Consider the following 25,988-nt stretch of genomic DNA (forward strand, 5'->3'; position numbering starts at 1 on the left):
GCCCTGCTCCTCATGCAGCAGGAACAGGATCAGCCTCAGCCATCCATACACCCACCCATCCATACACACATCCATCCATCCATACACCCACCCACCCACCCGTCCATACACACATCCACCCATCCACCCATCCATCCATCCATACACCCACCCGTCCATACACACATCCACCCATCCATACACACATCCACCCACCCATCCATACACACATCCACCCACCCATCCACCCATCCATCCATCCATACACCCACCCGTCCATACACCCACCCACCCACCCGTCCATACACACATCCACCCATCCATACACACATCCACCCATCCACCCATCCATCCATCCATCCATCCATCCATCCATCCATCCATCCACCCACCCACACACACATCCACCCATCCACCCGTCCATTTATCCATCCATCCATCCATCCATCCATCCATCCATCCATCCATACATCCATCCTTCCGTCTGTCCATCCACCCCTACACCCACCCACCCATCCATCTGTCCATTTATCCATTCTTCCATCCATCCACCCGTCCATTTATCCATCCATCCATCCATCCTTCCTTCCTTCCTTCCATCCATCCATTCGTCCATCCATTCGTCCTTCCACCTACCATCCATCCATTCGTACATCTGTCCATCCCTCTGTCCACCCATCCATCCTTCCACCCACCCACCCACCCTTCCTTCCATCCATCCATCATTTGTCCATCTGTCCATCCGTCTGTCTACCCATACATCCATCCTTCCGTCCGTCCATCCACCCATACATCCATCCTTCCGTCCATACATCCATCCATACATCCATCCTTCCACCCACCCATTCTTCCTTCCATACACCCATTCATCCATCTACCCATCCTTCCTTCCATCCATCCATCCATCCATCCATCCATCCATCCACCCATCTTCCCTTCCATCCATCCATTTATCCATCCATTTATCCATCCATTTATCCATCCATCCATCCATCCATCCATCCATCCATCCATCCATCCATCCATTTATCCATCCATCCACTTATCCATCCATCCACCTATCCATCCACCCACCCATCTTTCCTTCCATCCATCCATTTATCCATCCATCCTTCCATCCATTTATCCATCCATCCATCCTTCCTTCCTTCCATCCATCCGGCTATCCACCCACCCATCTTTCCTTCCTTCCATCCATCCTTCCTTCCTTCCATCCATCCATCCATCCCTCCCTCCATCTATCCATCTGTCCATCCATTTATCCCTCCCTCCCTCTCTCCATCTATCCATTTATCCATTTATCCATCCATCCATCCCTCCCTCCTCCCTCACCTCATGTTTTGGGCTGGAAACATAGGGAAACAAGGCTGAACCCAGCACCAGGTTATCAGGGCTGCCCTGTTTGGGCTGCAAATGTAGAGGGAGCAGCGCTAAGCCCATCACCAGGGTACCAGTTCCGCGCCCTGGGGATTCTCCCCTTGCACCCAGCATCTCCTTTGCCAAATATCCCCCCAAAAAAGCCTTGAAACACGTGTTTTCTGAAAAAAAGTGTCCTTTATATCACTTAAATAACTCTAATCCAGGTATTAGGGGAAAAAAAAAAGATCAGCTGATCACAATAACATATTATAGAAATCAACATTAATTTAACCACACAAAATAAATTAAAACATTAAATATTAACTTTCAGTGCAACATATACAGAAGACATGAGAGTAACCAGGACTTTAAAACAGAACGAAACCAAAATGAACCATGAAAGCTTTGGGTTGTTATGAGAAAAGACTATGGAGAGGATTAAAGGCTGCGCCGGGAGGTTAGAGCACCGGCCTGACGAGGGTTCCTAGGATTAAAGTTCATTTGATTATTACTAAAAAGCTCATTTCTGCCCCCAAAGTGAGCGACTGCTGAGGGGTTCTGTCTCTATAGAAAAATAAAGCCCCCTCCTGCAGGGGTGAGGGGTTCTGCTGTTAAAAAACGCCAAAAATAATCCAAGAAATAGGAAAAAACGAACCCAAAAGCCAACAAAAAAACCCAGTTGTGCGTTGCTGGGTTTGGCTCTTTGGAGAGGGTGATGCTGCTGCCAGCATCCTTGTGGTGCTGCCGACCGCACCTTGTGCCGGGGCGCTTCTTGTCGTGTTCCATGGTGGGGGAAAAGGGGGAATAAAGGCAAAAAAAAAAGGGGGGGGAAACCAACCAAGCAACCAAGAAGGAAAGAGGGAAACCAGAGGGGAGAGGCTGCGCTGGTCCCCGGCGAGGGCTGTCCTGGGCGAGGGGCTCCATCAGACCCCTGCGGGGAAGGGGATGGCGAGCGCGGTTACACACCAGCAGCCGGTGTCCCACCGTGGTGCCCCGCGGTCCCCTTACCCGTCTCAGTGTGGCAACAGGGGGTTCCCCCTTTCAGGAGCCCACCCGGCTTCTCCTGGCCTCCCCCAGGCGCCCGGCACCATTGGCAGTGCTTCCGCAGCCGGCAGCAGCTACAAGGGAGCAAGGAGAGGGATGCTCAGTGCCTGCATCCCAGCATCCTGCCCTGGAATGGGCTGGGAAAGGTGCTGAGCACCCCCCCCTTCAGGTCCCCAGCACCATGTACTTACTGTATGAGCACACAGACCCCGATGAGCAGCGCCGAGGCCACCACTGACACCACCACCAAGGCGGTGATGGTCTGCTTCTTCTGGTTGGCAGCCACCACAGCCAGGAGGTCGGCGTGCTCGCACCGCGTCCCCACGTACCCCGAGTGGCACCTGCACCAATGGAAGAGCATCGGCGTCATCCCCAGGACCAGAGCATCAACCAGAGCCTGGCAAAGCCATGCTCAACCCCAGGTTTAGGGGCTTCCCAAAGGGAAGACACAAAGGACCCGTTTGGATTTGGATTGCAGGAGTGTATTCCCAGCACTTACACGCACGCCGGCTTGTCCTCCTGGACCAGGAACCGGCAGGTCCCATGGAAGCAGAACTGGCTGTGAGAGTCGGGACAGTCGTTGAAGTGGGACCTCACTGCTGCTGCCACCGGTGGGCCCGGAGCTGGGAGCAAAAACAAGGAGGAGAAAAATGGCATTTGGGGGCATTTCCAGGCATCCCCGGCTCTGGTTTAGGGCTGGATGCGTTTATTTTGGGGATGCAACGTGGGATGCGGTCCAGCGGCTGCATCCTGGCCAGGACCACCCAAAGGAGCTCCTACTTAGAGCAGGACTGAAACTAAGCCTCGCTGGCACTAAAGGAATTTCCTAAAGAGCTTAAGGCTTAAAACAGAGGAGGAGAGAGTTAAATAACACCCGAGCCGGCTGCAGCTCTGGACCGGTGGCTTTGGGATGCTGTTTCCCATTATATCCCGCGCTGGTTTGAATTATCCTCCGCAGCAGAGACGGAAAACAAATATCCTGCTTTCGGATTAGCCTGGGTATAAAGCACATCCGATCGCTGTCGTTTCAAAGCCACCTCAAGTTCCTGTTGCTGTGAATTTATGGCAGGCTGGGGTAATTAAACCCACGTCTGCCGAACGCTTCCGGGTCTCCGAGGAGGTGAAGCAAGGGAAGACGGAGCAGGGTCGGCTCAGACAGGGATGTTTCCCCATGTCCCTGTCTCCGAGAGTGAGGAGAGAGGAGGTTTGGAGGTGGTGGCAGCATCCTTGTGGAGCCAGGAGCTGGGATTTGGGCTCCGTGGTGGGAATTGCTGCTGCATTGCATCGCTGCTGAAATCCGCGCCCGGGTGCAGAAAACCCCAACACTTCCATCCTTAGGGATTGCTTTATCCCAGGACTGCCCTGATTCCCGACTAATCCCATGAAAAATACCCCTTTTTGGGGTTTTAACCCCAAAAAGCCAAGCCCTCAACACAGCTTTGCACATCCCTTCTTCCAGTGCCCACCATCGCACCCAGCCTCAGTAGCGGTGGCTTTGTAGCACCGGTGGGGACAGCATCAGCACAGGGCAGTGCATCCCTGGATCCAGGGCTGGCTCCGGGGTGTCCTGGCTCGCATTAAGCCTTGGAGCGCTCACAGCTGCCGGCCACATTGCAGCTACTTCATCCTCCCTTAGCCCCACGCTGCTGCCTGCATGGACCCTGTCCCCATCCACGAGGTGATCCCAAACTGGTGCTGCACCTCTTGGAGCAGCCCCTTTCCTCCAGCCCCTGTCACTGGGCACCGATCCATTGGGAAAGGGGCTGAGCAGCGCCTCTCCTGCCACGGGGTTTGGCTCCGAAGCCTCCTGGCACTGCAGGAACACCACTGAGCCATCCCATTTTCCAGCCCCAAAAGGAGGATTTTCCATCCCTTGCCTGCAACCAGCCCTTTCCGGAGCCTCGCATCCCGATGGATGGCGAACCCCCGCGCTGTGTAGGGCAGGGGGAAGCGAAGGGCTCTTGGCTGCTGCTGCCCATTGTGCTGCTTTTATGAATGAGGCTCATTATGGGATGTGACCGGCTCGGTGCCGCTGGGAGCCGGCGTCAGGCACCGGCAGCTTCCCTGTGGGAGCCACGGTTAATGGGACCACGGTTCATTCAGCCCCTCCAGAACACGGAGCATGGGAAGTACCCACAGCAGAGCCCTGCTTACTGGTTTTCCCTTAGGGATAAAGCACCTGTGGGGCCAGGATTCCACCTGGAGACCTGTTATCCCCAAGGGAGGTGCATGGGACGCGAGAGCATCCATCCGGCTGATCCAGCACATGCGTGGCATGAGGATGCTTTACCCACACCCGCGCTTCGCTGCCTGTTCCCAGGCTGGTCCATAAATCCCACCGGGATCACACCGGCTCCATCCCATCGGCAAACTCACCGCTCGGATCTGCTGTGGTGTTCTCCAGCGCATGGCATGCAGCGAGCAGCACACCTAAGGAGAGGACAGAGAGATGGGGTCAGTTGGACCACGTCCCTGTGCCGAGCCTGGTTGATGGCTTGGGGGGTGTTCTACCCAAAATCACCCCAAGATTTATGGGTTTTGGTAAAAAGAGATGGCAATGGTGCCTGTGAGAGCGCCTTATAGCCAGAACAGAGCCTGAAACCAGCCTGTCCATGTGCTCTCTCATCTAACAGCTCCATGCAGCACTGCCTTGCATAGCTCCTCCTGCCCGCATCCGCACAGTGGGACCGGATCCAGCCTTGATGCAGCCGCTCCATCAGCCCCCTAAACGCTGCCCGGGCTGGAAGCGCTGCTGCTGTGCAGGCAGGAAAGCCCTTTGCAGGCAGCAATGCCCACGCACCCCAACCTCGAGGGGCTGCAGATCCAGGCAGGCTCAGAACAGTTTGGGGGGGCATGGAGCAGAATGGGGACCCCCCAAGCTTCCACAGGGTGGGTGAAGCCAGATGAAGCCAAGAGCCCCTTGGCTGGGTTTGACCCAGTTTCCACCATGGAGTTCACCCAATCATGCAGAAAGGTGACGGGTGAGAGAACAACGCATGAACCAGCCCTTGGGGTTCGCATCCAGCAAGGCTCAGCACCAACCGGCAGCTCCAGTTGTGATCGCAGCAGCTCCGTTATCACAGCAGCATCCCTTGTTTCGGCTTTTCCCCATCAGTCCCCACTGGTGCCAAAGCCCTCGGGCATCTTCCTCCCATGGGAACTGAATCAGAAATACTCCGTTTCTTCCCAATTTTCCTTCCTTTTTGTGCTGCCACCAGCAGCTCGTGGCTGGAAGATGCTTCATCCTCCTGCTCGCGCCGATATTGCATCTCCACATACGCGTTACGTGGGAAATGGCTCATCCCTGTGTCACTGGGCGGCTCTATCATCCCCTCCAGCATTCCAGCTTCCCCATCCTCCTGCCGGGACCCTGCTCAGCTCCAGAGGTGCCTCTTCCCAACCTCCCTCCGTCTGCAGGTAGAGCACCAGCGCTCTTCCATCTCCAAGGGCTCCCAAAAGGGGACCCTGGGCACGCTATGGAGGCACGGAGCATCCGCACCCTTGCGACCGGCCCAACCGGGACCCACAGCCTGTGTCCACCCGCTTGTTTATCATCAATCCCATCCCAGCCCCGTGCTCAGGCCTCTCTCTTCCCAAACCTTAGAGATCAACTCCTGCACTGCTTTGGTTTTACCCCAAACTCCGTGCTTGGCCACACCGGCCAAACCGCTGCCTCCAACCCCATCCCCATCCATCCCCTGCTGCCCCTGCTTTGGGAAGGTCTCTTTGCCACCCCCCCCAAGCCAGCAAAGCCCCCCTGAACTCACCCAACTTGCTGATGGGCACACACACAGCTCCATCCCCAACACGACATTAACCAGCAGCCAACAGTGAAGGGCTCAGCCTCACCCCTGAGGAGCTCCCTGTTATTGCTGGGTTCTGTTCCCTGCCCCAGGTTTTCCCTCCTCATCTGCTTGGCTCTGCTTTTCCTCTTGGCTTCATGGACCAGCCCTTGGCAGCCATCAGGTGAATGAATGGACACTGGGCCGAGGAGGTTCCCTTTTTCCCTCATGCTTCAAGCGGATGCTCCGAGCTTCTGGTTTGATGTGGTTTATAAAGGGCTCCTCTCCCTGCGCAGCATCTGGGGTGGCTTGGACCCATCCCAGGCTGGAGGCCGGGAGCAGCCATCTGGATACGGGATTGAGGTGGGAAATCCACAGCTCAGGCCCTAAAACGGGTTGGAGAGGTCCAAAGCCACGGGAGCAGAGGGGACATTGGCATCCCCAGAGCGAGCCGATGGGACCCTCTGGAGGAGGGATGGGGCTGACGGAGCAACCGGCCCCTGCGGCGAGGGCTGCTCGGGACGGAGCGGATGGAGGAGGCACCTCGGTTCCAGAGCCAAAGCGGCAGCGCCGAGAGGAGAAGGGCTGGAGGGGGGCCAAGACCGGGCACTTTCCTGAGCCCAAGTGCTTCAAAGAGCCTCTCCCCGCCGGGCTGGCGCTGCCTCGTCCCCCAGCCCCGCTGCTGCGGGCGACGCAGGCTGGGAACTCACAACGCTCCCTTGGGACAGCAGCAAAACCCCAACCGCAGCGCAGCGAGCGCTGCCCCACACCGGCCCCAGCCCCGGGCTCACCTTCCCATCACACACACGCATCCCAGCGAGCGGCACCCACCGCCGGCTCCGCGCTCTCGGTAACGACCCCATCTCCGGGCTGGGGAGCGTGTTCGGATCCGTCCCATCGCAGCATCCCCCGGGTCTCGCTTGCGCCCGCCTCGCCCCGTTCCGCAGCACGCAGACAACGTCCCCTCCGTCCCACCGCCAGCCCCGAGCACGCCGCCGTTCATTCACCTCTCCCCTAACGCAACCGGACGGGACCGGAGGGCTCCTTGTCCCGCCGGGGCCGCGCTTCCCCGTCGTGGCGAAGGCGAGGAGCGGTTCAGCAGCGACCTCCGGCAGGGACCGCAGCCAGGATGGAACCGATTCACTGCGTGACCCCCCCCCCCGTTCCCCTTCCAGTCCCCCATAGGGATGCTGCGCCGGGATGCGCGGGGGGCTCCGTCCCAGCCGACGGGAAAGTTTTGGGGAGCGCAGCCCCAGTCGCCCCCGTCCCTCCAATCCCACCCCAAACGGGGCTGGCGGCAGCTCGACCCCTGCCTTGAGCGGCGCTCAGGGTACGGCGGTACCGGGGTACGGGGGGTACCGGTTCCCCCCCTTCCTCCTTCCCCATTCCCGCACCTACCCACGGCCAGCGCGGCCGCCGCCTCTCCGGCCATGCTGTCGGTGCGTCCGGGAGCCGAGGCCCGCAGGGAGGCCCGGGGCCGGTGCGGGGCCGGTGGCGGTGCCCAGCAGCGCAGCGGGGCGAGGGGCCGGGCTCCGCGCCGGCGGAAATGGGCGCGGACTCGCCGCCAGCCACTGCGGCCCCGGGGCGGAGCCACCCCCGGACCCCCCCCCCCCCCCCCCCCCAAGTGCCATGGGGCTCGGTTCTTGCGTTGTGTCCCCGTCCCCCCCCCCATCCCGAAAGTGGGTCCGGTTCGCGCGGTGTCCCCATAGAGCCACGGCCTGAGGGGGGGGTTAAAGGGACCTTAAAGCTCACCCCCGGCCATGGGCAAGGGCTCCTTGCGCGGCTCCGCACGGGTCCCATCACCCTGGGTCCATCCAAACCCCGCTTCCCCCCGGTTGGGGTTCCCCCCTCACGGCCCACAGGCACATTCCTTCATGTGGCCCAGCTCCCACGCCCCTTCCTCGCCTCCCACCCCGCTGAGCCCGGCCTTCGTCATCCCGAAATCCATAGGTTTCCGTCGGGGGGGGGGGAATCCCGTTGCATGGGGATGGAGGGGGCAGCACATCCCGGTGGGGTGATGGGGACCAAGCACGGCGCTTGGAGGGTCATTCCTCATGGACAGACACATCAGGAGCATCCTGAGATGCGGCAGAGGACCCCATGGACCACCCCCCTGCAGCTGTGCCGGTGCTAAACCAGGTCCCTGTGGGAGCTGCTCCCAGCCCTGCGGTTTGAGCCTTCCCGGTGTTCCCAGGTGATACCATCTCCCCTTAGCACTTGAAAGCAGCTCTTTGAAGGGGCTGGGAGCGGTTTGTTCCCAACGCTGCCGATCCCTGTATCCCCAGCACCGAGTTTCACCCCCCAGATCCCAAGTGTTCCACTGCAGCTCCCATCCATGTGGAAGTGTTTGACCACAGCGCTCCCAACCCTCCGGGGCTTGGCCTTCCCACCCCAACCCTTGCACCCGTCTACGGCACAGAGTCACTGGGGAGGAACAAACTCCACTGCCTCTCCCAAGGTGGATGGGGAGATGGGCAAAGCTTCCTCTTGCCCCCACAAAAGGGCCACCAATCCCTTCTGCCAGCACCAGTTGAGTCACTTTCCAGCCATCCAAAAGGGAAAAGAAGCTGGGAGACGACCCCGGAGCAGGCAAGGTTGTGTTGTTCCCTTGGTTCTTGCTTCCCCCTCCCTTCCCTGCCCTGATAACCGGGATATTTATTTGTAAATAGAGGCTTCCTCCTGTGCAACATTCCTCCCACTCCCGGTGTGAATCACTTGGTGGAAGCACAAGAACTGGAATGGTGGCAGCGGAGCTGGCAGGGAGGAGCACGCTGCAGGCAGGGCAGGCAGGAGGGAGGCACAGCAGTAAGCCCAAAGGAATCCGGGGATGCTCTCCAGATCCTAGAAAGCCAGCTGGGAAGTCAGGGGTGAGTTGTACTGAGAGCATGTAGGATGCGCTGCAAGAAACACTTAATGGGGCAAAAAAGCCTGGTTTTGGGGGTGTACGATACAAGCAATGGAGATTGGTTAAAAGGAAATAAGTGAGCTTATTGATTTTTTAGTTTTCCTTTTCATTTGTAACCTGCCTTGGAAAAGCAGGAGCAATTCCTCAAGGGAATGTGTTGTATTTGAGCAGAGAAAATCGAACAAGAAGCTTGCACCCATCAGCATTCAGCAGCATCCCTGATGCCCAGCAGCATCCTGGACGCCCACCAGCATCCCTGATACCTACCAGCATCCCTGATACCCAGCAGCATCCCTGATACCCAGCAGCATCCCTGACACCCACCAGCATCCCTGATGCCCAGCAGCATCCCTGATGCCCAGCAGCATCCCCAATACCCATTGATATCACAGAATCCCAGACTGGTTTGGGTGGGAAGGGACCTTCAATCTCTGTGGGCTGGTTTTAGTTCTCCTTTTTGAATTGCTCTTTATCAGTGGCGTATTCTGGGTTTGGGCATTAAAGGGGTTATTTCCCCACCACCACCAAATTAAGTGAAACTGGGGGGCAAATCTTGTCACTCCCAGAGCCAAGCAGGCAGCAAACTGAATCCTGCCCTGGCAAACAGATCAATATAGGGCAAAACCCCCTAAATAAAGGTGATAACCCCCTGTGGGGAGGCTGGTTCTGGTATTCCTTTAGCTCTGAAGCTTTCCTTTTGCATTTCATCCCCCATCTCCTTGCCTGGGAGCAGGTTTTGGGGCTGGAGGGTGACATTTTGGACCCCTCCACTGCAGGGGCCTGCAGGAAAACCCATCCAAAGCACAGCCGAGCACAGATTTAGGGGTTGGTTTAGGTGATCCCCCACTGCAAAACGCTCTCTGTGCTCCCATGGTGCAAGGAGGAGCCTCAAGACCTGTGCTGGATGCTGCTGAACGCCAGCATCCGCAGCCATGGCTCTATCAGCTCGTCCCTCTCGTGACAGAGATCCCTTTAATCTCCAGTTAAAACCCTCTGACGTGGCGATAATAAGAAGGGGAAAAACCCTTCCCCATCCATATCCTGCCCCGAAGCAGCGTGTAACAAGGGGGCTGTGTGCTGGTGTCCGGCATAAAAGCCTGTTTATGTTGGATTGTGGAGGTGAAAAATGAGGCAAAGGGAAAACATCGCCCCGAGGGCTCACACAAACCCAGATTGTGGCCGTCGGGATGTTTTTGGCTTCTCTGTTGAGCACAGAAATCAATCAGGCTTGGGGGGGGGCGATGTGTGTGTGGGTCACTGTGTCCCACCCCATTTGCTTAATGCATGGGATCGGGATAAAGTCAACATTATACCTAAGGACAGGCACTGATTGCGGCTCACGCATCCCAACCTGCGATGCTCAAATCACTGCAGCACCCTTGGTGCTCCCCTAACCCCTTATTCAGACCTGGAATGCGGGGGGGGATCCAACCCATTCCCGGTGCTGCTGCCGGTTGGGAAGCGCCTCTGACGTCTCCTAACCCTGCTCCAAATGGGGCCTTAGTGGAAGGGGTGGTTTTTTTTCCTGGCTTTATCTTACAGCCACCGGTTCTGTTTTGCTGCCGGTTAAAGGGCTCTTTCATAGCTGGGATTTTCCCTTGGGAATGCACATTTTATCCAAGGTTTTGTGTTTTTTTTTTGTGTGTTTTCTCCTTTTCCTAAATAACTCCTTGGGGTTTCGTTCCTTCCCAGACATTTTCTTTAGCTCCCCCCCCCTTTCTGTTTATGGCCTTGCTTTGCAGAAAGCCTCTATAAATAAAGGATTTTGTGACCTACGGGCACCCCGGTTCAAGCCACTAAAAAGGGCTTTGTTGGCTGCAGCAAGGCAGCTGGTTCCAGGCTGGCACCTCTCAGGCTAAAGTCAACAGCGGGCCGGTTAGCATGAGATTATGTTATATATATATTGATCCTTATCCAGCAGAGAGGGGGGGATAAGCATGCTCCAAGCAGGAATTCTCCTTGGGAGCACCGAAGGGCTGATGCCCCGTGGCCGGTGCTGGTCTCGACAGGTCCCTGTGCGAGGTGCTGTGGCTGCTGTGGCTTTACCAGCTCTCCATAAGCCGCTGTGGTCACAAGGAGCCGCGTTCCTCCTGTGCCGCATCGGGCAGGCAGACACAAGGGGCATTGAGCTGCGGTGGCCACAAAGGCAGCGAGCACTCGAGTGGCTGCACGTCGGGCCGTGCCCTTAAAATCCCGAGGCCGTGCGCCGTTGGATGCATCCCAAGATACAACCGGCTCTGGTTTTCCTGCTCCGCGGGGTCCTTCCGAGGGTTTGGCAATGGGAAGCCACAGCCAAAGGGGATGCATGGAGATGGGAAGGGCAGGAGGGTGTTGGGGGGCTTCTCATGGAATGGGTTGGAAGGGACTTTAAAGCTCATCCAGATCCAGCCCCCTGCTACAGGCAGGGGCACCTTCCACTAGAGCACAGTGCCCAGAACCAGGCTGAGTAACCCCAACTCTCTCAGCCTTTCCTCATAGCAGAGGTGCTCCAGCCCCTGAGCATCCCCATGGCCTCCATCGCTCCAACAGCTCCATGTCCTTATGTTGGGGACCCCGGCACTGCAAGTGGGGTCTCCCCAGAGCACAGCAGAGTGGCTGTGCCAGCCACGCTCCTTTGGATGCATCCCAAGATACAATCGGCCTTCTGAGCTGCATCCCCCAAATCTGTGCGGGACCCTGGGGAAAGGGGCTCTGGAAACCCTCACAGCACAAACGGGATGCACCAAACGAGCTGTGCAAGACGTCGATCTGAGGTATTCCAGCTTGGGAAGCTTTGCCATGCCTCTCCTACCGCCCCGAGCCACCGGAGCAAAGGGACCTCAGTGGGAATAAGCACCCAAGCGCAGCCGGAAAGCAGGCGGCGGCTGAACAGAGGCCCTCAGTCCGTGGTCCATGAATCCATCTGTGAGCACAGGCAGGTCACAATGCACGGCCCATGCCCGAGCTGCCTGCACTGCCCTTGTTCTGCCTGTTTACCCATCATTTGCATTGTGCCTTGTGGCCGCCGGCAGCGCTGACTCAGCGCCCGCAGCCCCGTGTCCCCACGCAGCGACCTCCCGGGCATCCAGCCCTGCTCCCGAGCCAGCTTTTGGGATAGCATCGGCACAAGCGGAGCCTGCAAAGGAGACGCGGCTTTCCTTTGGGAACGTGGGCTCCCACTGCGATCCTCAGAGCAACAACCCCCGCCTCCCATGGGAATGACTCAGTTGGAAGCGGAGATGGAGGTGAAGGAGCGAGGCTGGAGGAGACACGGGTGACTCAGCCCGGCAGGAACGGCAGGAATGTACCTGCCCAGGGATATCGCGCACAGGTAGAACAGGTCCAGGCGTTCTCTGCTGCTCTCTGGGAAGCAGGGAGAGACCCTGCAGGGAGCCGATGTTCCCAAGCGCCTCGGAGAGCCTCCGAGATCTTGCAGCACCTCACACCTGCCTTTCCCAAGCATTTCCCAATGGGAGGGGAAGCTTTGGATTGCGCTGGAGCCCTGCAAAGAGGCGCTGCAGAGCTGCTGCCTCTGCACCCCCGAACACTGCTCTGACCCCAGAACACTCGAATAGCCTGAGAAACACTGAAATACCATGAGAAACACTGAAATACCACGAAAAACACTGAAATACCATGAAAAACACTGAAATACCATGAAAAACACTTAAATACCATGAAAAACACTAAAATATGCTGAAAAACACTGAAATACCCTGAAAAACACTTAAATACCTTGAAAAACACTTAAACACCATGAAAAACACTTAAATACCATGAAAAACACTCAAAAACCCCGAAACACACTTAAATGCCCTGAAAAACACTGAAATACCCTGAAAAACACTTAAATACCTTGAAAAAACACTTAAATACCTTGAAAAAACACTTAAATACCTTGAAAACCACTAAAATAGCCTGAAAAACACTGAAATACCCTGAAAACCACTCAAACCTCCTGAAACACACTTAAATACCCTGAAAAACACTAAAATACCCTGGAAAACACTTAAATACCTTGAAAACCACTAAAATAGCCTGAGAAACATTTAAATACCTTGAAAAACACTTAAATACTATGAGAAACACTAAAATGCCCTGAAAAAAACACTTAAATAGCTTGAAAAACACTTAAATACTATGAGAAACTCTAAAATACCCTGAAAACCACTGAAATACCCTGAAAACCACTGAAATACCCTGAAAACCACTGAAATACCCTGAAAACCACTGAAATACTCTGAACATTGGGGCTGCTCAGCCTGGAGAAGAAGCTGCGTGGCGACCTCAGAGCAGAAAGGATGCGCTGATGACAGCACGAGGGTCCCCTCCATGGCTGGTAGATGCCACCCTGCTCAGTGCCCTTATGGATTGACCCCCCCAAAACCCCTTTTATGGCTCAAATAGGGCCAGGAGCCCTGAGGCCAAGTGGTGCAAGCCCTGCAGCACAGCGCTCTCGTCCCGGCCGGGCGTGAAGGCAGATGAAAGGCAAACATTCCATAGGGAAGAGCCGGGAGCTCCGTACTTTGCTCGCGCTCCACAACACTGAGCCGATTCTGCTCGGCTGCAAAACAAACCCCGGGCTGGGACTGGGGCCAAGCCTGGAAAATTTCGAGTGCAAAGGAGCAAAGGAGCGCAGTGGGAAGAGCCGGGAAGGCAGCGGCTGCGGATGGGACCGGCTGGAGAGCAACACCCCGGGCATCACCGCAGCCCTTGGGGGGGTTACAACAGCCCCTGGAGCTGAGGACACGGCATTGCAGTTGATGCAAGCACGGGGATTCGGGCAGGGAGAAGGGGATGGGTTTCCTGGGATGGTTTCTATTCTGGGGTCGTGTCGCAAGGGTTTCCTGGCTGCGATGCTGTGATGCTGCCGCCTTTCACAACAGCGGCCCCAGGAGAACGCCCTTGGCAATGGGTGCCCCAGCTTCGGCTCGGGCAGCCCCTGCCAGGGATGGGGTGGGTCCTCGTCGTCGTTTCCCTGCCATAGGAAAGGTGATGGGAGGCATCCATCCCTTCGGGGGGATGCACCGGGGATGAGCGCCTGGAGGTGTCCAGGGATGTGGAGATGTGGTCCATGGTCTGCATGCTGCGAGCTCCCACTCAGAGCCCAGGCAGGGTTACCAGAGAGCAAACCAAATAGGAGAACCATAGGATCATGGATTCAACCTTGGAAAAGACTAAGAGCATCCAGTCCAACCATTCCCTATCACTGCCAAGACCACCACTAACCCATGGCACTGAGGGTGTGTGAGCACTTGCAGGGACGGTGACTGCAGCCCTGCCCTGGGCAGCCTGTTCCAATGCCTGAGCATCCTTTGGGGAAGGAATTGTTCCTCAGCTCCATCTAAACCTGCCCTGGGGCAGCTTGAGGCCGTTTCCTCTTGTCCCATCCCTTGGTCCTTGGGAGCAGAGCCTGACCCAGCTCATATAATTATATAAATAAATATATATATATATATATAAATAAAACCCCCTTTTCTTCTCCCATCACAACAAAGTTCACCGCATCCATCAGGGCTATTTCCTGGTCCCCGGGGCTGACACCCCTGCTCGGATGAAGGCGCAACCTCCACCTCCAGGCTTCATTCGTGGTTACCCCTCACTTTCTACCCCCATTTCCAAGCACTGCGTGGCCCCAGGAGCACGGAGCTGCTGCTGGAGCATCCCCGGAGCCTGACGTCAGGGCGAGGGGAGGCGAAGGGCTCGAGGCCAGGGGAAGGGAAGCTTTCTGTCTAGGAAAGGCCGGGCTGTGAAAGGAGCCCTTCTTCAGCGCTCGCCAGGAGCCCGGCCATGGAACAAGACCAGCCTTTGAATGGCTCGGCGGGATGCCAGCCCGCCCGGCCAGAGCCTGCCGGAAAAGCCGATCCGCAGCCTGGCTCCGGAGGCAGGGACACATCCCAGCGCCTCGCTGGTGTCCCACCGCGCTTGCCTTGCTGCCTGCATGGAGCAGCTGGATGTGGGGATGATGAAGAGTCCCTCTGCAGCCCCCTTCAGACACTGGAAGCTGCTCTGAGCTCTCCACGCAGCTTCTCTTCTCCAGCCCCAGTGTTCTCAGCCTGGCTCCATACGGGAGCTGCTGCAGCCCCTGAGCATCCTCGTGGCCTCCTCCGGACTTGCTCCAACAGCTCCATGTCCTTACTCACCTGGAGCATTGTGTGCAGTTCTGGGGTCCTCAACATAAAAAGGACATGGAACTGTTGGAACAAGTCCAGAGGAGGCCACGAGGATGATCAGGGGCTGGAGCACCTCCTGTATGAAGACAGGCTGAGGAAATTGGGGCTGTTCAGCCTGGAGAAGAGAAGCTGTGTGGAGACCTCAGAGCAGCTTCCAGTGTCTGAAGGGGGCCTATAGGGATGCTGGGGAGGGACTCTTCATTAGGGACTGCAGTGACAGGACAAGGGGTAACGGGTTCAAACTGAAACAGGGGAAGTTTAGATTGGATCTAAGGAGGAAATTCTTTGCTGTTAGGGTGGTGAGGCACTGGAATGGGTTGCCCAGGGAGGTTGTGAATGCTCCATCCCTGGTTGGACGAAGCCTTGGGTGAGATGGTTTAGTGTGAGGTGTCCCTGCCCATGGCAGGGGGGTTGGAACTGGATGATCTTAAGGTCCTTTCCAGCCCAAACTATTTGATGATTCTATGACCATGCACATAATGCTGCGAGTGGGGTCCCATGAGAGCAGAGGGATAGGATCCCCTCCACCTGCTGGTCAAGATACATTTAGATGATGCACATCACATTCCAGCTCCATAAAGCCCAAATGATCCTGAAACGGAGCTTCTCCTGGTACCTGGGTCTTCTGCACGATGCCAGGACACCGAAACACTTGAGGGGGTGAGACAGGGATGGGGAATAGCAAGGACCATCCAACACCTTCCTTCGCAGGGTGAGCCGGGCTGCATTGCACAAAGAGCACTTTACGTCACCCAGCTTTCACAATTCTCCTGTTTCTCTCACATTTGTTCCCCAAAACCCCATTAACCACTGACCTCCAGAGATGAGCAGACAGGAGATGATGACCTGGCAGGCTCGCTGGTACCTCCGGTCAGGGCTGCTCACTAGAAAGCAGAAATAAAGCCTCTCCCTTGGCTGTGGTGGGTGGCAGAAGCCAAAACACCGCTTCCCACTGCCCCTATAATTCCTCTTTAGGCTGAAAAGGGAACCAAGCATCATCAGAGCGGGGCTGAGGGTGAGTTCAGGCTGCTCTGAACTCACTGCCCTCACCCCACAAAGCCAAGTCCAGGACTGGGTGTAGTTTAGTGGGAGGCAGAGGTTTTATGGGGTGCCTGAGGTTTTATGTGCTCTTCACATGGGCAGACATCCTGAGGGCCACTGGTAGGGCTCAACGTGGGGCCAATGGGCCAACACCTCCCGCAGAACCCTTCCAGCCCTTGCCCATGGGTGCTGTGGGGAGCAGGACACCCCCTGGACACCCTATGGGGAGCAGGACACTTGGGGCTCCCCTAGAGCTGTGCCAGGAGGATGGTGCCATCTCCTGGCATCGCCAGGCTGGTCCCCATGTCCCTGCGGTCACACCTGGGAGCAGCAGGGACCAAGGATGCTCCTCTTTGCAAAGGGCCAGAGCTGATGCCCAGGTGGGGAAACTGAGGCAGGGAGCAGAGGCAGCCCATAGGCACCTATAGTGTCCCTGGCTGTGACCTCCTGCATTTCATCCCCAGCCTCCTCCAGGGTCCTGTTGAACATTAACTCCCAGTGAGCAGCAATGGGGCAGGGAAGCAGAGAGCAGCGGGGAAGCACAGGGCTCCAAGGGGGCTGGTTCTGCATCACTGAGACCCAGACGTAACCTTTCCTTACTCACTGGAGCAGACAGCAATGAGGCCATTTCCCCATCCACATCTGGGAAGAAATCCTTGTTTTCCTTCAGCCCATGTACGTAATGAGGTTGATCCACGGTTCAACAGATGAACTGCAAGGAATAAGCTCCAGAACACCAAGCTTTGTAGCTCAGGCTGCACCCAAACAGGCAGCTTTTGGATCCTCTGGGCCAGGACAACCTGGGAATGCTGCTCAGGCAGGGAATAGCACGCTCAGGTTCTGCTTCGGGGCTGGTCCCTAATGGAAACCTGCTTCCAAAGAAGCCCAGTGCTCCCTGCCCGAGCACTGGAGCCTCTCCAGAACGCACGGTTTTAATTGTCACATCGGAATGTTTTGACATTTGCAAGTATTCCCCCTCTCTGGAACTGCATCCAGCGCCACTAAAAACCAGGATCCCTTTCTTGAGGAACGGGCGTTGTGTGGACAGGGAGTAATTACACAGCAGAGGCAAACGATTCATCTCTGCCCTGATTGAACCCCACAGGAGAATCTGTCCCCTTTGTGCTCTCCTAACACCTATAAATTACCCGGGATGGAAGAAGGCTCGGAGGCGGGATCGATCCCCAGGGAGCACTTGTAGGGAATTGTTGCCACGCATGAATAATGCAGCACCAGGTATCCTTTATTTGCTTTGCTTCTCAAACCTGCTTTCAAGTTGAGAGGAGCTGCTGAGAAGCCACGGGGCTCTGTTTCCTCTGCAGATGGGGCTGAGACAAGCGCCTGTGTAACCCAGTTACTGTTGAGCAACTGCTTCCTCTGCAATGAGAAAGCCAGGGCTGCCCCCGTTGGGCAAACCAAACCCACCTCTGCTGTGCTGGCTGCTCAGTGGGATGGCCAAGAATTCCCCCTCCTGTCATTCCTGGAATGCCGCTTCCGTGCCTGCTGCAAACAAGTGACACATTATCCCGTGCCATGGGTCTGCTGATGTTATACACTGGGTCTGGGGGGAGAATGGGGCAGACTGCCGTAGCTCTTTGGCAGGCACGCAGGGCACAGCTACTCGATCCACCTGCAGGTACCTCCTGGGAAGGAAGAGAAGATTCCATCCCTTTAGCCAGCTCCCTGGAATATTTCCATCCTGCTTTTACATGGATTTGCTTCCACCTCTACCCAACCCTCCTGATAACCAGCCTCCTGTCTGCTTCCTGCTATTCATCCCCCAGGCCCAGGGTCCAATTCTTACCACTAAATATCACCAATAAGCCCCAAATATCCAGACACGATGAGGTTTTGATGTGGGTTTAATCCGTTCTAATGCACAGCGGCACATTGCACTGGGTGGGAAGGAGTTACTGCAGCTTTCCTGCTCCTCAGTTAGCTCTCCTCTGCCATCAGCTCTGGTTCCTTGTGGTCCACAGCCTGAAAGAGCTTTGCCTCCCCCTCTGACACTTGCACACTGGTGGCTTTGGTGTTCCTATAGGGAAAGATAAAGAACACGGAGATTCAGTGAGGTTTGGGAGGGGGGGGAATGGGGCCAGCAGGGCTCAGCAGAGCCTTAAGCAGCAATACAGGACAATAAATCATCTTATTCATCCCTAAGGGCACACCCTGATCAATCCCAGCAACCACAAATCAAAGCGTGGGCAGGGAGCTCTGTTACTGTGACACAAAGAGGGGCAGAGCCGGGCCTGATCCGTAGGGAAGTCGGGAATCGTGCAGGGAATGAGGATTTGCTCAAGGACAGCGGCGCTTTGGCACCTCGGAGTGACAACAGCAGGGTCTGCCCTAACTCAACCCATAGCCCACGAGGACTGGGTGATGGGCAGCACTTTGCTTCCAACAGCTCGCAAGGAAATGCTTGTATCAGAGCTAGCTACTAGTAACCACGGGGAGCAATGAGCCTGAAGAAGGATCCAGGTGATGAAACCAAGCCCAGACCTCAGCTGGAGACGGGCAGGTTGGGATGCTGAAGGAAGTGTTGGGGGAATTAGCATTGCTATTACAGTTTGCAGAGTGCTCCCTCCTTTTCCCAGGAGCTAAAGGGGGAAATGGAAGCACTCTTTGCATAGACTCATAGGATGGTTTGGGTTGGAAGGGACCTTAAGATCATCCAGTTCCAACCACGGGCAGGAATGCTTCCATTGCTCATGCAACCCCTGCATGTATTAGGAAGGGCTGTTTTATATTCCCCAGAGAGGCTTAATCCCGAGGTTTCATCCCTCTGAGATGTTCAGAGCTTCTGTCCTGTTTCTATCTAAGCAATGAAATCATTTTCCCCATGTAACCCAGAGTGTAAAGAGGGCAGCGAACACCAGCACCATCACTGCTGGCAGACAATAACCTTCGGGTAAAGGAAAAGCTAAACCATCACAGCACGAGAACCATCTGATTCCCGTCCCACTTAAATCCTTCCTATAGCAACTAAGGAAAAACTACAGCTTTACTCAGGAGCTTGTTACAAACAGCACAAACCCAACCCAAACGGTGCCACTTACGGATGCTTTGAAGGAGGGTGTCAGGCCAGGTGAAGCTTCTCTGGAGAGGAAAAGTCTTCCCTTTTCTCTATCATGAGATGCAGGGGGACACTTCCCTTTTCCTTGGAAACGCTTGGCAGTAACAGGGAATGCCATGAGATGTCAGTGTGCTCCCGGCTGTAGGACAGAGCTTGGTTTGCTCTGGGATAGCAAAACCCAGCAGCTTCCTTCAGTGCAGCTTCTGGGGGTCTCAGAGTGTGATCAGTTGCCCAGGATGCTAAACATGGGCCACAACCACCCCCTGCAACGCTCCAGGCTTGGGGAATTGCTGCTGGGAACGGCTCATGGGGAAGGAGCTGGGGGTGCTGATTGATGGAGCTGAGCACGAGCAGCTTGTGCCCAGGCAGCCCCCAGCATCCTGGGCTGGATCAGCACCAGTGCGGCAGCAGGGCCAGGGCAGGGATTGTGCCCCTGGTGAGGCCGCACCTCAAATCCTGTGTTCAGCTCTGGGCCCCTCACTGCAACAGAGACATTGAGGGGCTGGAGGGGGGGCAGAGAAGGGCAATGGGGCTGCAGCAGGGCCTGGAGCACAGGGGTGATGGGGAAGGGCTGAGGGACCTGGGGGGCTTGGTCTCTGCTCCCAAGGAACAGGGGATGGGACAAGAGGAAATGGCCTCAAGCTGCCCCAGGGCAGGTTTAGATGGAGCTGAGGAACAATTCCTTCCCCAAAGGATGCTCAGGCATTGGAACAGGCTGCCCAGGGCAGGGCTGCAGTCACCGTCCCTGCAAGTGTTCACACAGCCTCGGTGCCATGGGTCAGTGGTGGCCTTGGCAGGGCTGGGAATGGTTGGACTTGATCTTAAAGCTCTTTTCCAAGCTGGTTGATTCCATGATTCAATGAGCAGAGAGCTCCCAGAGCACCTGGAAGCCAAGGAAGAAAGAGAAGGTCTTTGCAGGGAGGAAGGGCAGCTCTGAGTGGGCTCCAACACAACAAGGGCAGTGCTCAGGGCAGTGAAACAAGGCAGGAATCAGATGGGGTCATAAGAACCACAACTGGACACTGAGTTCCTAACGCTGGCACACTGCAAAAGTCACTGCCTGGTTTTGCCATGGGCCATAATCCTGCGGGATGCTGAGTGCCTCCTCAAGGGCACTGTAAGCTTTGCTGCCAAGGCTGTTATAGAACCCTGGTCATCCCCAAGCACTTGGCAAGGCCATAGACATGTGTTAAACCAAAGCAGGGATCTCCCAGCACAACACTAGCAGCTCCACACCAAACACCAGCGTTAGGCTGAAGGTGCCAGCCAGAACCTCTCCCCTTCTTGACTGCAGGAGCTGGACCCAGCAACACTGCTCAAACCTAGCCCTGAAAGTCAGTGCTAACTGACTGCCCTATAGATCCAATGAATGCTGCACTGTGCCTTTGGGGCAGGGGCTTTTTGTAGCCTAGAGAGTGCAAATCCCCCTGCATTGCCATAACAGAGAAAGGCTTCGTTTCTGCCTCTGTTATTGGGGATGCAGAGGAGCAAACCATCACAGGAGTCGCTTTGGCTGCTGCAGCACTGGAACAAAGCATCCCGCTGCTCCCCCGGTGCAAAGCTCCCTGTGTCTGCCAGGGCTTCAGTGACACTGGTGTGGAAGCTGGCAACGGAGGGAGTTGTCTTCACACACAGAGCATGGAAAGCTGCTGTCTCCCGAAGGGATGCGCTCACGCTGCTCCTTCCACCCACTGCTTGGTGTTATCCCATTCATGGGAGCGAGGAGTATCCGAACACGCAGAGCTCTGAGAAACGCTACCAGCACCACCTACACCTGGCTGCAAACGTCAACAGGAATCAAGAAGTTCATTTCCTATGCAAGCAAAGGCTTCAAAGCGAGCCCCCCTCCTGGTTTAAATCAAAGGGAACTGCTGCTGCTGACTGCATGAGGCTCTGGAAAGACACAGCTGGGAGAAACAAAGGGATGCAAATTTCCCTCGGCATCCAGCCCTCTTTCATTAGGTGGCTTGAATCTGACAACCCTCCCTCCCCAATGCCTGCATCCTCATTTACTTCAAGTGGAGATGGCTCCGTGCGATTGCCAGCCTTCACCTGGGATTCAGCCTGGTGCTGGGGACGTCGGTGTGTTTGGGCAGGGCTGCCAAACCCTTAGGTTTTGGCTTCTGCTGGGGTAAGGGAAAGCTGCTTTCCAATGCCAGGGTTTGCATTTAGTATTTGAGCTACTGTAGGGATTCAACACCGGAAAAAAATCAGGAAAATGGAGCTTTTTAACACTCTTTGAGTTCACAGAATCATGGAATCAACCAGGCTGGAAAAGACCTTTGAGATGCTCAAGTCCAACCTTTATCCCAGGACCAGATTTCTACCCATTTTCTGCGATGAGACGATGATACAGTGATGGCAGAGGCTGTCACCACACAGGTGTCCTCCTGCTGCTTTTGGAAGACGAAAGACCTCTGAAAAGCATCATCTCAGACCACCTTGACAAGGGTCTCGCTGCCATTCCCCAGCATTGCTCACCTCCAACCCAGGACACGCAACAGCACTGCCCTGGTTTCATCCTGAGCTGGTAACTCTGCTAATTCAACCCTGCTTCCAGAGCCTGAGGGATGCTTCAGAGCCTGCAGCATCCCCTCACCCCCCTGGGATAATGGGCCTGCAGCCCTTCTGCTCCTCTCTGATGTGTCCTGCTCCTTTTGATGTGGCTGAGTGAGCCCTGATAGGGACTCGCAGCCTCTGGCTGCTCGTGCTGGGAAAATTAAACTCCCCAGATCCCGAGGACACAGAGCATGGAAAAACGTGTGGAAAACGGGAGCTGACAAGGTTATACAGGTTGTTCCTTAAAGGCAGCTTCAGCCTGGACTGCTGGAAAAGGAGCGTGCCAGAGATTCCTGTTTTACTGAGGGGGATTTCAGCATCTGCCGAAACCCCAAAGCCCTTCTCAATTCATGGACCAAATCCGATGCTTCATGGGCATAACCCAGTTTTTACCTCAGTTTTCTTTTTACCTTCTTTTCTACTTCTATCTCTTGTAAATCTATCACTGTCCCTTAATGGGGACGTCTGTTGCTTATGGACCTTTCCTGCTCATTCCACCAACATAGATCCCAATATCAGCAGAGCTGGAGCATCCTGAAGTCCTGGTTCCTTCAGCTCCATCCTGGCTGAGCCTCTGAGCTCTGCAGGGATAAAAGCAGCTTTTCAGAGCCTCGATGGGTAGGAAGTCAAAACCCAGGCAACTCGCTTTAAAGAAACCCAATTCCATTTGACTGTGGGGAAAAGTGGGAACTGCAATGGGGCTCACATTGCCTGCCTTGTGTGGACCTCAGTGTGGGGCTGGGGAAGGGCTTAATCCTACAGCTATGAGGCCCAGCTGAGCTGTTCCAATGGAGCTGGTATCAGTTTGTCTCTGGAGCTCCAGAGAATTAATCCTTCCAAGTATTCCTGTATGCAGACCATTTCTTTTGTTGGAGATTTGTGGGAGAAATCCTGTTCTAAAGCAGCTTTTCAGGATGTTATCAAAAAGAGCCTTTAAAGCCACTGTCATTTAATTAACTTTTAGGGGTTTTCTATCTGTTATTTGGCAAAAGAGGTTGATTTTTTACTTTAATGAGAACTGGAGGAGTGTTTTTGGTAGAAGTGTGAAACAGATGCAGAAAGTCCCCCAAGTTGGGGTATTTTTGTCACAGCAGGAGCCTAACATGAATAGGCAAAAGCTGTCAGGAAAGGGACTAATAAACTGTACCCTTTTCCCAACCCATTCCCTTTACTGGGCCAAATCATGGTGTTCATCCCTGATTCTGTAGGATGTGGGGAACTACAGCATGTGCCTAAGAAAGGAAGGATGAAGGCATGGGAAAAGGGTCCACGGAGCTAACAGGGCACACAGGAGAAGGGGAGAGAGGATGCGCTTTGGGATGGGACTTACAATGAACCCCCAATGATGCTCCATGGAGTGGAGTTATTAAATCATTTCCATACCGGATGTTGGTGATACAAAACCAACCTCCCCTTTGTGTGGGCAACGTGCTCTTCCTGTACCCCAGCACACCTCTGCTGGGAACGTGCTCTGTGGATCAGGAGCCTGTCTAAACACTAAAGCTGCTCAGGTAAATACCAGCGGATGCTCTGTCCTGTTGGCAAATAAAAGCCTCTATTTCACACCAGTGTGGCAAGGAGGAACGATGTTTGAACAGTTACACTGCCTTCCCCTGGAAAAGAAATAACAAATACAAATGGTACAGTGAACCCCTGGGGAAACGCTCCTGCTGAGCCGCTGCATCCCCAGATGAGCATCACCTCCGAGCTGAGCCATGGGGAGCCAGGGCCTACAGGAAACCTGGAGAGGGGCTTTGGGCAAGGGATGGAGGGACAGGACAAGGGGTGGTACAGGGGCCCTTGGGGCAGAGGCCTTGAGAGCCTCTAAACCTCCTCCTGCCTGCTCAAGGTTACCTGTTGCAGGGTGAGGCTCTTCCCAAGGCTCAGGACCGCTGCTGGGCTGCAAAGCCATGGCCACAGAGGGTGAAGGACACGGAGCCTGAGCAATCCTCACCCCTTTTCCCCATGGCTGCTGCCAACTCTGCTCCTTCCATGTGTTTGATAAGCACTAGAGGGCTGCAGAGAACTGCTTTTGCAGCTGCAGGCACTGACACTCAAGCAGGCTCTGCTCCCTGAAGGGAAACAGACAAGAAGGACGTGGGGATGTGATGGTTTGGTTTTCCTTACCTGGAAAGAGGAGACCGGGGTGTTGAGATGCAGGCAGTCACCAAGCAGTGCCGATGGTGGCTCACATCTGGCAGGGAAACAAGAGATGGGGATTCTGCTGTTAAATCACAGAACAGTTCAGGTTTGTCCCCATCCAACCCCTCTGCTCAGAGCGGGATCCCTTCAGTGCCGTGTCCTGTTGGGTTTTGAGCATCACCAAGGACAGACACACCACAAACTCTCTGGACAACCCCTTCCAGCGTTGAAGAGAGCTGTTTTCCTAAACAGCTCGCATGTTTAGGAAAGAAAAACCACAAGGAAAAGCTTTTCTCTGGGTGTAAACGGAGGCCCTGCATTTCAGTTTGTGCCCATTGCCTCTTGTCCTTTTGTGATCATCCCTGAGTCTGGCTCTGTCCTCTGGCTGTGGCAACAGCAGTGCTTTGATTACAAGGCAACTATGCTACAGGATAACGCTCTATTGACTTAAAACAGAAAACCAAGACAAGCTTGATGTACCAAGTTCAAACAGGGAGGCTGGTATCGAAAGGACCTGACTGTAAGAGGGAGATTGACCCTCACTATCCCAGGCACTTGTCCTCTCTGATGCCTTCTTCCAGTTTCCAGCCTTCATTTATTCTGCAGCTCCCTCCTCCCACTGCAGCCCCTCTGGTCCCTGGCAGGGCTCTTGTGTTATCCTCTGATCCATGCACTGGCTTTTCCCTTTGCAGCTCCTCCCTGAGCACACAGACAGCAAACCCAGCTTGTGTACAGCGCAATTACATCCTTATCCCCTTTTAACACCTTCCTAAGGGCACTCCTCTGGGCTTCTGCTTTCTCCTGGGTTTGGTTTTTATTACCAGGAAGCTTTGTTGGGTTCCCCATGACTGGTTTAGTGCCTGAAGTCATCAATACAAGTATAAAGCCAAACAAAGCTTGGCTTTGATGGTCCTCAGCATCACTTACTGCGAGCTGCTCCCCTCAAACCCACACAACCAAAATGCTGCTTGGGAGACGGGACCTCTTTCCTTCCCAATGGTTTGGGAGTAGGATCAAGGGCAGGTAGACCACAAAGGCTGACTGGTAGGGAAGGAGCCTGTTTCATCCCAGCTGAGCATCCTAAAAACCCAGGCAGGAGAAGCACCTGGCTTCTTTCTGCTATTCTTTCTTTTCCTGCTGTTTTGCAGCCACCCTTACACCTGAATACTTGAAAACCTGGCCTTGAAAGCTTCGGATAGAAGCCCCTGCATGTACAGAACTGCTTTTCCTTAGTTAAAAGTGTAATTAGACAGGCACAGCAGGACAGAATGTACAGTGTAATTATGCAAACATAAGTCACCGAGGCCAGCGTCTGCTCTTCAGTCAAGACAGGCAACATCTCCCCCTGCAATAACCTCAAGTAACAGAGGCTGATGAATAATACAAGTTTTCTATATTTGCTTTAGGGTGCAATTCACCCATCTGCAGAGGGTCAGCTCAAGAGCTGTGTTCTAGAGAAGTCTTATTTAATACCTATAAATAAGGCATAAGTGATGTGTGGCCTTGCACTGTCCCTTTACACAGGGGTGAAGTATAGCCTTATGAAACCTTGGTCTCAGCATGTCCCTTCGCCTCGAGATCCTGTTCAAAACCAAGTGGGTAATAACCTATTGCATTTCTCTCTCTGCTGTCACTGTGTTTTCAGTAAGTCAGTTCACACTGGGCTGTTGGCAACCAACTTTATCTATGCAATAAAACCCCCCATAAATCTCTGCACTTCACTCCAAACTCAAATATTAGAGCATTATAATCAATAATTGATAAATTGATGCTACAGAGAAATATTCTAATTCCCTGATACCCATTTCCCTGTTTTCTTCCTCTAGGAGAAAGCAGAAACACATGGTCATTTCCTGGCTGTTGACTCTGATTGCCAGTTTTGATTGTTTCTCCTCTTTCTTGTCAGTTCATTTCTCCGCTGAGGGGACGGCAAAGGGAAAAAGTATGAAAAG

General features: G+C 54.9%; 1 protein-coding gene and 1 long non-coding RNA gene across 3 annotated transcripts in view; both read right to left on the reverse strand.

The window, feature by feature from the left end:
• Positions 1-1,521: 1,521 nt before the first annotated feature.
• On the reverse strand, positions 1,522-7,695 carry TGFA (transforming growth factor alpha). 2 transcript variants are annotated; one of them, XM_061478954.1, is made up of 6 exons: positions 7,563-7,695; positions 4,759-4,812; positions 2,882-3,005; positions 2,574-2,723; positions 2,347-2,456; positions 1,522-2,269 (listed from the first exon to the last, which is right to left on the reverse strand). In XM_061478954.1, exons 1-6 carry the CDS (start codon positions 7,594-7,596, stop codon positions 2,262-2,264), a joined length of 480 nt encoding a protein of 159 aa, XP_061334938.1. In that variant the 5' UTR covers positions 7,597-7,695; the 3' UTR covers positions 1,522-2,261. The 2 variants fall into 2 exon arrangements, with proteins under 2 accessions (XP_061334938.1, XP_061334937.1); XM_061478953.1 differs by having other exon boundaries at positions 1,522-2,456.
• Positions 7,696-22,138: 14,443 nt separating this feature from the next.
• Positions 22,139-25,988, reverse strand: part of LOC133282770 (uncharacterized) — a 91,035-nt gene continuing 87,185 nt past the window's right edge. Inside the window, exon 3 of the long non-coding RNA XR_009747701.1 lies at positions 22,139-24,088. This is a non-coding gene — a long non-coding RNA (uncharacterized LOC133282770). The remainder of the gene's footprint in view (positions 24,089-25,988) is intronic.

The sequence above is a fragment of the Pezoporus flaviventris genome, unplaced genomic scaffold (assembly GCF_033815535.1).
Source record: "Pezoporus flaviventris isolate CSIRO_AGI_PZ_B2104156 unplaced genomic scaffold, CSIRO_AGI_Pfla_v1 ptg000138l, whole genome shotgun sequence".
NCBI classification, from domain to species: Eukaryota; Metazoa; Chordata; class Aves; order Psittaciformes; family Psittacidae; genus Pezoporus; species Pezoporus flaviventris.